Source organism: Asparagus officinalis, chromosome 1 (genome assembly GCF_001876935.1).
Source record: "Asparagus officinalis chromosome 1, Aspof.V1, whole genome shotgun sequence".
Classification (NCBI taxonomy): Eukaryota; Viridiplantae; Streptophyta; class Magnoliopsida; order Asparagales; family Asparagaceae; genus Asparagus; species Asparagus officinalis.
Genome location: NC_033794.1, coordinates 14,913,228 through 14,921,560, shown reverse-complemented (window position 1 = coordinate 14,921,560; position 8,333 = coordinate 14,913,228). Strand labels below are relative to the sequence as shown.

Here is an 8,333-nt window from a genome sequence, read left to right as displayed (position 1 = left end):
TAAGGAAAAATGATTTCTTATTTTAAAAGTTTAAACTGTAATTTTTTTATCTTCTGATATTTGGACATCTAGAGTACAAACTGGTTATTTATGTGTCACAGCACACTGGATTGATGAAAATTGGTAAATGTTTAAAAGAGTTATTTCTTTTATTGCAATTGAAGAGTCACACACTGGTATTAATGTTGCAAATTTAATAATTAAAGAACTTATGAAACTAGAATTTGATCAAAGAATATTTTCTCTTTCGTTAGATAATACAAGTAATAACAATATAGCTGTTGATTTTATTAAAACAACTCTGTCATTGCTATATCATGATGATCTTTTTCATGTTAGATGTATCTGTCATATTTTAAATTTAATTGTTCAAAGTGCATTTTCTAAAATTAAACCCATGATAAAAAAGGTTAGAACAATTACTAATATGCATAATGCTTCTGAAATAAAAATTAAAAGATGGAAATAATGTTGTAAAAGAAAAAATTATAAGCCTAGACTAATTCCAAAAGATGTTGACCATAGGTGGAATTTCACATATGCAATGTTAAGTATAGCAATAGAATATAAAGAAAGTATAAATAATTTTATAAATTTTTATGCTTCTAGTTCTACCTCTGGTAGCACTTATGGAATAAGTAAAGATGAATGGACAATTATATGTAAATTAAATGAGATGTTACAAGTTTTTTATGATGCTACTATGTTATTATCTGGTTGTTATTATCCAACTATTACTTTAGCTGCTTTACAAATTTTAAATAGTCAAAACTTTTTTGCCAAATATCGTATGGATGATATTTTTGGAAAAATAATTTTTTAAATGGAGCGCAAATTTCATAAGTATTTTAGGCATATTCATCATATTTTTTGTTTGGGGGTTCTTATTAATCCATGTTTGAAGGATATTTGTCTTCGAAGTTTGTTACAGTCATTGTATGGTGGATAGATTATAGACTTAGATGATGGTTCCACCCTTACTGCTACTTCTCATCATTTATCTATTAGAAATTATTTTAAAACATTATATGATGAGTTTGCAGCTAGACATGGTGTAGCTGCACAACAGTCTACAGCTTTAGCGCCTTCGGCTTCGAGCACAAGTTGAGGTAAAAGTGTAAGTTTTGATAGGTATGCAATGGTAGCTGAACTAACCGGTGGATCTAGAATTGGTTCAGGAGTAGAGGTTTCAGAATTAGATGAATATTTTTCTGCTTTCTTAGTTAAATGTCAAGGAAATACCTTAGATATTTTTGCTATGGTGGTGAGTATATGGATCAGTTTCATATCCTATACTTTCCACCATGGTTCGTGACTTACTATCAGTGCAGATTTCGACGGTAGCTTCGGAATCCGCCTTCAGCACAGCAGGACGTTTGATTGACGACCACATGACATGCTTAGATCCGTATACTGTACAAACGGTGATGTGCTTACAAGATTGGTAGAGGTACGAGAAGCGAACACAAGGCATCGACCGGATTGCTATAATTGAAGATAAATTTGAAGAGTTGGGACTAGCAGATAGATATAAAATTAGATAATATTCATCAAATTATAATTTTTTATTTCTTAGCTTTAAATTTGTAATGAATTATTTCAAAAAAAGTTACAAATGATAGCGATATGGGTGAGTATGTGCCAACCTAGTTGAGATTTACTCATCTATTGTGATGCGACGAATTTCGAAATAAATTTATAATTGTAAAGGATTTACTGATTATTAATAAAGAAATTATTTTCATCATCTTTTATTTTTATATTTTTTTTGTACTTGTAATTTATGTCATTTCAAGTTATTAAAAAATTTATGACATTTTCTGTAATTTTTATGTATATTTTATAATTTATTATTTTTTAAAAATTAAAAAAAATGGGAAAAAACCGGGCTGGCCCGGAGCCCGGCCTGGCCCGGAGCCCGGCCTACTCAGGCCCGGGCCCGGGTCCAGGCTTCGGTTTTGCCCGACCTGGTTTCCCGGGCCGGGCCGGGCGAGCCGACCCGGATGGACACCCCTAGATAGAAATCTATATTATTTGCCCGAGCAAAGATAGATCTTTTTGGTGAACTTTTTTTATTATTCTAAGAGTGAAAAAAATTCAGCAATTGGAAGTTTATTCTCACTAAAAAAACTACAAGGGATTTGTCTGCCTTGTCAAAACTTTTTTTTTTTTTTGACTCTTTTAAGCTTTTAAAAATTAATCCGCAGGATCTAATAGCACAAATATAACTTCATAGGATGTCTATCCACAATTGAGCAATACTGAGTTAGTGACCCTTTTTTGTTTAATATCCTAATTTTACTTTGTTGTTTTAATTTGGGAAATTGTGACATTTTTCTATTCTCGTTAAAAAAATTACAAATTTAAAAACTAAACAATCCGTAAATTGTATGGTTCTGAGACTAGTTATTTTATATAACATAATAAATTAGCTAAGCTTGTATTCAGAAATTTAGAAGATGGTGAGCTGTAGAGTATCAACCGTTCGTTGAAAATTTAAGGTATATATCGGACAACGACCTTTTCAATGAGAGAAATAAAATAGTATAAATTATAAATGATTACAGCGTTACAGAATAAAGTTACTTATTAAGAAATTTGAGTAGTGTGTTTTTATTTTTAAGCTCCACCAAGTACTACATTACACCGTAATAAATATAGAATTTAACTTTCAGTTGAATCAATTATACAAGCTTGAAATGATCACAAAAAAAAGGAAAAACAAATTGCACAAGCTTGAAGAGGAAAAAAATCTATCATCCAAAAAAAATGTTAAAAAAAATCCCTATCCAATTCAAGATATAATCATATTTTATCATCCAAAAAAAATGTTAAAATAACTAACATAACATAAACTCTTGCGCCGATGCTCAACAAATATAATGATTTTTTAAGAAACTATCATGAACTATAATATGGTTCCTTACAAATATGATATTTTTTACTTCTATGCTCAACAAATATAATATAGTTCCTTAAATTTGGAAATGTATGTTTATAAAAAAAAAGGAAAAACAAATTGTACAAGCTTGAAGAGAAAAAAAATCTATCATCCAAAAAAATGTTAAAAAAAAATTCCCTATCCAATTCAAGATATAATCATATTGTATTACAAAAGACCTGTACAAAAACATAATAAAGTATTTTATTAGAAAAGAACTACAGACTTCCAAATCAGTAGAAACAACCCTGTAAATATCAAAATAGTAACCATGAATTCTATATCACAAATTTTTTACTTACGCTTAATAAAACCAGAATGAATTTCAAATAAAATAACTAACATAACATAAACTCTTGCGCCGATCAACAAATATAATGATTTTTTAAGAAACTATCCTGAACTATAATATAGTTCCTTACAAATATGATATTTTTTTTTTAATTTGGAAATGTATGTTTATAAAGAAATAATAAATTTATGCAATTTTATGCAAGACCTGAAGATGCCAAATCATGTTCTGAAATTTTGCTTGACTTGCTTCGTTCACTTACTTTGCTTGTAAAATGCACACCACTATGGAGCCCAAACTTTGATATTTCAGGGCTTATTTTCTGCAGCCCAGAAGAGCCCAGCCCAAACAGGTCCAGTGGCAAACTCGTTATTTCAACACGAACCGAACCAATAAAAGGCCCACTCACTAGTCAAGTAAAAAACCCTAGCGAGAGAAAACCCTAAATATCCCTTCCTCTCTCCCGCCGCAAATCTCCAAGCAGCAGCCGCAGCAGCCATGGTGAGAGATCAGATTCCCTCTCCACATCTCTTCGAATTTTTCGCAAACCTGGTGTTTTTATTTCCACTGATTAATTGTTTGTTGTTGTTGTTGTTGATTTCAGCCGTTCAAGCGCTACGTGGAGATTGGGAGAGTGGCGCTCGTTAACTACGGAAAGGATTATGGCAGGCTCGTCGTCATCGTTGATGTCCTCGATCAGAACAGAGTACGATCTCCTCCATTTTATAATATTTAGTCCAGATTTTTTGTAGTTTAGGATGTGAACATTTTATTAAAAGAGCAATTTTTTTTAATTTCCTTTCGCTCAGCTGGTTGTTTAGTGATATTTCAAATGAATGTGGGCTGAGAATCAAACGTCTGATATTTCTAAGTTTTGCAGTTGTTTCTTTAACAATTTACCTAATTATTTGTCATGTTTCTGTTCAGTGAAGAATCTAGCAAAGTTTAGATTTTGTTATCGAGTGTATTGTTTTATGGAATTTGGATCCTCTCCGCTACAAAAAAAAAATAGCTGAGAGACTACTACTTTTAGTCTCAATCGTTGATTACTTAGTAGGCATTTATGATACAATCTAAATTTAACATTAACCATAGCCCCGTGTATTGCACTCATTCTTAATTTGCACCCAAAAGAAAAAATCACAACCATCAACTAGATAATTAATGGTTGTGATTATGTAGTGGTCCATTCGTTACTATTTAGATAGTGGAGAGGATCCGAATCATGTTTTATGACTCAGCAGCACCAGTGGAACAAAAAGCATTAATTACTGCTGGATTTTAACATTTATATTAAATTGGATGTCCATATGTTGATAATGTAATAGAATCATCAAAATCCAGGTGTTAATTTGTATGAAAGTAGTGATGTCACTGGATGAGCTATATTCAAATGTTAGATTTCTTTTTTTCCGTACGGGACGTGTGTGAGATTCCTGCATTATTTTTCTCTTCTTAATTGTCTTTTCTCCCAAAATGAAGACATAATGAGTGACTTATTAAGAAATATAAATGTATATGTGTTTCGTTGATAATATTATGACTGAGATCCGAGTGAATTTTTGAACGGCCAATATGTTATATTATTTTTTGTACAAGTTCCTAAAATAAAATCTTATTTGATAGTAGTCTTGCATATTTTAGATAAGTTTCTAACTTCTTGGGGTGTTTGAAACTAGACAGTTTTCATTTGAAAGTAACTATTATTGGCTTTTAATCAAAATGTTTTCAAGATTTTATACCAGATTAGGACCAATGTTGGGTTTTTATCTGAGATCACATTGACTTTGCAGCCTTTGTTCGACAGAAATCACTCATGACATGCCATTATTTGGAAAGAAGTTATAAGTCAAAATTTAATATGGTTAAAACAAGGGTTATGTGACGTGGATGGGCTGAAAAAAGTGAATTTATATTAGCAACAGAAACTGTAAGTCCCCTAAGGAGGCTTGTGCTGTAGGTTATTAATTTTATTTTATTTTATTTTTTTCAACTCACCCTTATTGATTTAGGAATAAGATCAAGTTTCTTTTGCTGCTTGCATCTTCTTTATGAGTTGTTACGTACTAAGTGCATTTTGATTTCTCTAGATATGGTAACGGTGCTCTCTAAAAAGAAGCTCATGCTATATATTCAATGCGACATGTTATTATCTTTTTTAGGTTGGTTGACTAAACTAAAATGGAAAAAATGTGTATTGACATACTTCAAAAATCTAATTGTAACACAACTTTTGTGTATGATCATGGGATGTTATCTTTAATATTCATGCTTTAGAACTACTTGGCCTGGAAATTTGTGTAGCGTCTCTAAAAAGTTCTGGATTTCTGAGCAGTTGTTGTCTGCAGTTCATGTTGCATTGTGGATTTTAATAAATGCTTTACTGATTTAAACTTCCAAGCAGAATAATCATATTGAGAAGACTTTTATATGCGGTTGCTTATTGAAATTTGTTTCAGGCTCTGGTCGATGCCCCTGACATGGTACGTGGCCAGATGAATTTCAAGAGGCTAACCCTGACTGATATCAAGATTGACATCCCAAGGATCCCGAAAAAGAAGTCCTTGATTGCTGCAATGGAAGCTGCTGGTAGATACTTGTCCTACTTTGAAACATTTGCTGTTGTTTCCAGTGTAACTTGAATTTATTATTAATTTCAGATGTGAAGAACAAATGGGAGAACAGCTCCTGGGGAAGGAAGTTGATCGTGCAGAAGCGGAGAGCGTCCTTGAATGATTTTGACAGGTTCAAGGTCATGTTGGCTAAGATCAAGGTAATATGTCTGTATTCTTCTCTATCGGTTTTGTATTCAACGCAAAACTAATGCGCATATTTGTTTTGATTGTTGGTGTACCAGAGAGGAAGTGCTATCAGGCAAGAGCTCGGGAAGCTGAAGAAGCAAACTGCAGCTTAGAGGACAGTTTATTATTATCTGCTCAATTGATTTCCTCTAGTAGTTACTTTCTTGAACTTCAGAAGTAGTCATTTGCTGGTTTAGTTTGTACTCCTTGGATACTTCTGATGGCCCGTGCTTGTTTCTTGCTTTCGTTAAATCATATGCTTTGTGGAATTTTTGTCAAATTAGGTTTACAAAGTTTTGGGACGCTTGAGTAATTTGATTTTGGTGGACGTATTTAGCAGTTGAAAATAGATATTTTGTTAGTTTCTTTGTCATTTGCGTTGGGTACCAAATCATATAGCGTTTTGCGTCTGTGATGTGTTTTGTCGTCTGCGCTGGCAGCCTGATATCAAGATTGACATCCCAAGGATCCCGAAAAAGAAGTCCTTGATTGCTGCAATGGAAGCTGCTGGTAGATACTTGTCCTACTTTGAAACATTTGCTGTTGTTTCCAGTGTAACTTGAATTTATTATTAATTTCAGATGTGAAGAACAAATGGGAGAACAGCTCCTGGGGAAGGAAGTTGATCGTGCAGAAGCGGAGAGCGTCCTTGAATGATTTTGACAGGTTCAAGGTCATGTTGGCTAAGATCAAGGTAATATGTCTGTATTCTTCTCTATCGGTTTTGTATTCAACGCAAAACTAATGCGCATATTTGTTTTGATTGTTGGTGTACCAGAGAGGAAGTGCTATCAGGCAAGAGCTCGGGAAGCTGAAGAAGCAAACTGCAGCTTAGAGGACAGTTTATTATTATCTGCTCAATTGATTTCCTCTAGTAGTTACTTTCTTGAACTTCAGAAGTAGTCATTTGCTGGTTTAGTTTGTACTCCTTGGATACTTCTGATGGCCCGTGCTTGTTTCTTGCTTTCGTTAAATCATATGCTTTGTGGAATTTTTGTCAAATTAGGTTTACAAAGTTTTGGGACGCTTGAGTAATTTGATTTTGGTGGACGTATTTAGCAGTTGAAAATAGATATTTTGTTAGTTTCTTTGTCATTTGCGTTGGGTACCAAATCATATAGCGTTTTGCGTCTGTGATGTGTTTTGTCGTCTGCGCTGGCAGCAACTAGTTAATGCTTTTTCATGAGAAAAATTAAATCTAAACATACGAGTTTTCCTTTCAATTAAGAACTTAGACATTAGGTTTTTCTTTGATAGAAATTACCATCCCTTACATTTCTGTATTCCCTAGTTAAGAATGATGAAAAGACCAGGCCTTGCTATAACACTTGAGCAATAGCCTTGATACATTTTGACACAGTTGCAATTTCCCAGAGTAAATGGTTTTATGCGTATGTAAATAAGAAGGAATGGACTTGGGCTAACGAAGTAAACAGGAAATGTAACGAAAACAAGTGCAACCAAATCAAAGTCTTGCAGCTCTTTTATGAAGAGTTTTTAATCCAATATTAGGCGACTTTGATGATCCTGTACATGAAGATTTTTTTTAAGTGCATTATTTGTCACTGCTAGAGAGCTGATCGTTGAGCACTGATCCGGTAAATGAAACATTAATTCAGTGGCACACAATGTATACTTGCTAAGTTTCATTCATACTGTAAAACAGTAAAATCAGGAACATCACATTCATAGCTGCGATATAATGATTTGCTTTCAAAAGTATCCAATACCTCCAACAAAGCATACTTACTAGGCTTCATTCATAATGTAAAACTGTATTATCAGGAACACAACATGTATAATGGCAATATAATCAATGGCTTTCAGCAGTAATTCAATGTCTCCAATCCTTTACAAAGAATTCAATAGTTCGCGTACTATTATGATTGCCAGGATCTGGCACTCTCATCTCCGTCTCCAAATTAATCAGAAATATGAAGGATCTAAGATAACTAGATACATTTGCTAGCTCTTAACCATAGACTAGCTAAACTCTCTTACCACTCCTCATTTTTGTTCCATTATACTTAGTATGACTTAAACCTCTGCTTATTACAGAAAGGAATATACAATTTGCTGAATGCTATTTTCCAAATTACCCACCCACGTAATTAATTATCTCTAACTCTCCCCCCTCAACCGTCTCTATAGATATTCACATTTATATAGATGGATTCGGGATGGGTAGTTTGGTAAATAGGCTGATTTACCGGCGGCGGTGGTCGGAGGGGGAGAGGGCGTGGCGGAAGTGACAGCGGTGGCCGTAGGGGCAGGAGTCGCCTGCGAGGACCATGCGGCA

The 8,333-nt window shown here is 33.6% G+C and overlaps 3 protein-coding genes across 3 annotated transcripts in view; 2 read left to right on the top strand and 1 right to left on the bottom strand.

Moving 5' to 3' along the window:
- On the top strand, positions 3,647–6,352 carry LOC109851304 (probable 60S ribosomal protein L14). Its single transcript, XM_020421368.1, has 5 exons — positions 3,647–3,734; positions 3,838–3,939; positions 5,693–5,822; positions 5,894–6,006; positions 6,091–6,352. The coding sequence occupies exons 1-5, from the start codon at positions 3,732–3,734 to the stop codon at positions 6,145–6,147; spliced, it is 405 nt and encodes a 134-aa protein (XP_020276957.1). The 5' UTR covers positions 3,647–3,731; the 3' UTR covers positions 6,148–6,352.
- Positions 6,255–7,072, top strand: LOC109830956 (60S ribosomal protein L14-1-like). The gene is made up of 4 exons (XM_020398310.1): positions 6,255–6,318; positions 6,434–6,544; positions 6,616–6,728; positions 6,813–7,072. Exons 1-4 carry the CDS (start codon positions 6,255–6,257, stop codon positions 6,867–6,869), a joined length of 345 nt encoding a protein of 114 aa, XP_020253899.1. The 3' UTR covers positions 6,870–7,072.
- Positions 7,834–8,333, bottom strand: part of LOC109836623 (zinc finger CCCH domain-containing protein 39-like) — a 2,006-nt gene continuing 1,506 nt past the window's right edge. Inside the window, 1 exon segment of the mRNA XM_020404585.1 lies at positions 7,834–8,333. This exon segment is cut by the window's right edge and continues 11 nt beyond it. Coding sequence (XP_020260174.1) covers positions 8,241–8,333 — 93 coding nt within the window. The 3' untranslated portion in view covers positions 7,834–8,240.

Bases quoted from the DNA above. Each gene is read 5' to 3' on its own strand.
- LOC109851304 (XM_020421368.1), top strand. The intron at 3,940-5,692 runs GTACGATCTCCT...AATTTGTTTCAG, and splicing joins ATGTCCTCGATCAGAACAGA to GCTCTGGTCGATGCCCCTGA. The intron at 5,823-5,893 runs GTAGATACTTGT...TATTAATTTCAG, and splicing joins TGCTGCAATGGAAGCTGCTG to ATGTGAAGAACAAATGGGAG.
- LOC109830956 (XM_020398310.1), top strand. From the start codon at position 6,255: ATGGCCCGTGCTTGTTTCTTGCTTTCGTTAAATCATATGCTTTGTGGA. The intron at 6,319-6,433 runs GTTTACAAAGTT...CAAATCATATAG, and splicing joins TGGAATTTTTGTCAAATTAG to CGTTTTGCGTCTGTGATGTG. The intron at 6,545-6,615 runs GTAGATACTTGT...TATTAATTTCAG, and splicing joins TGCTGCAATGGAAGCTGCTG to ATGTGAAGAACAAATGGGAG.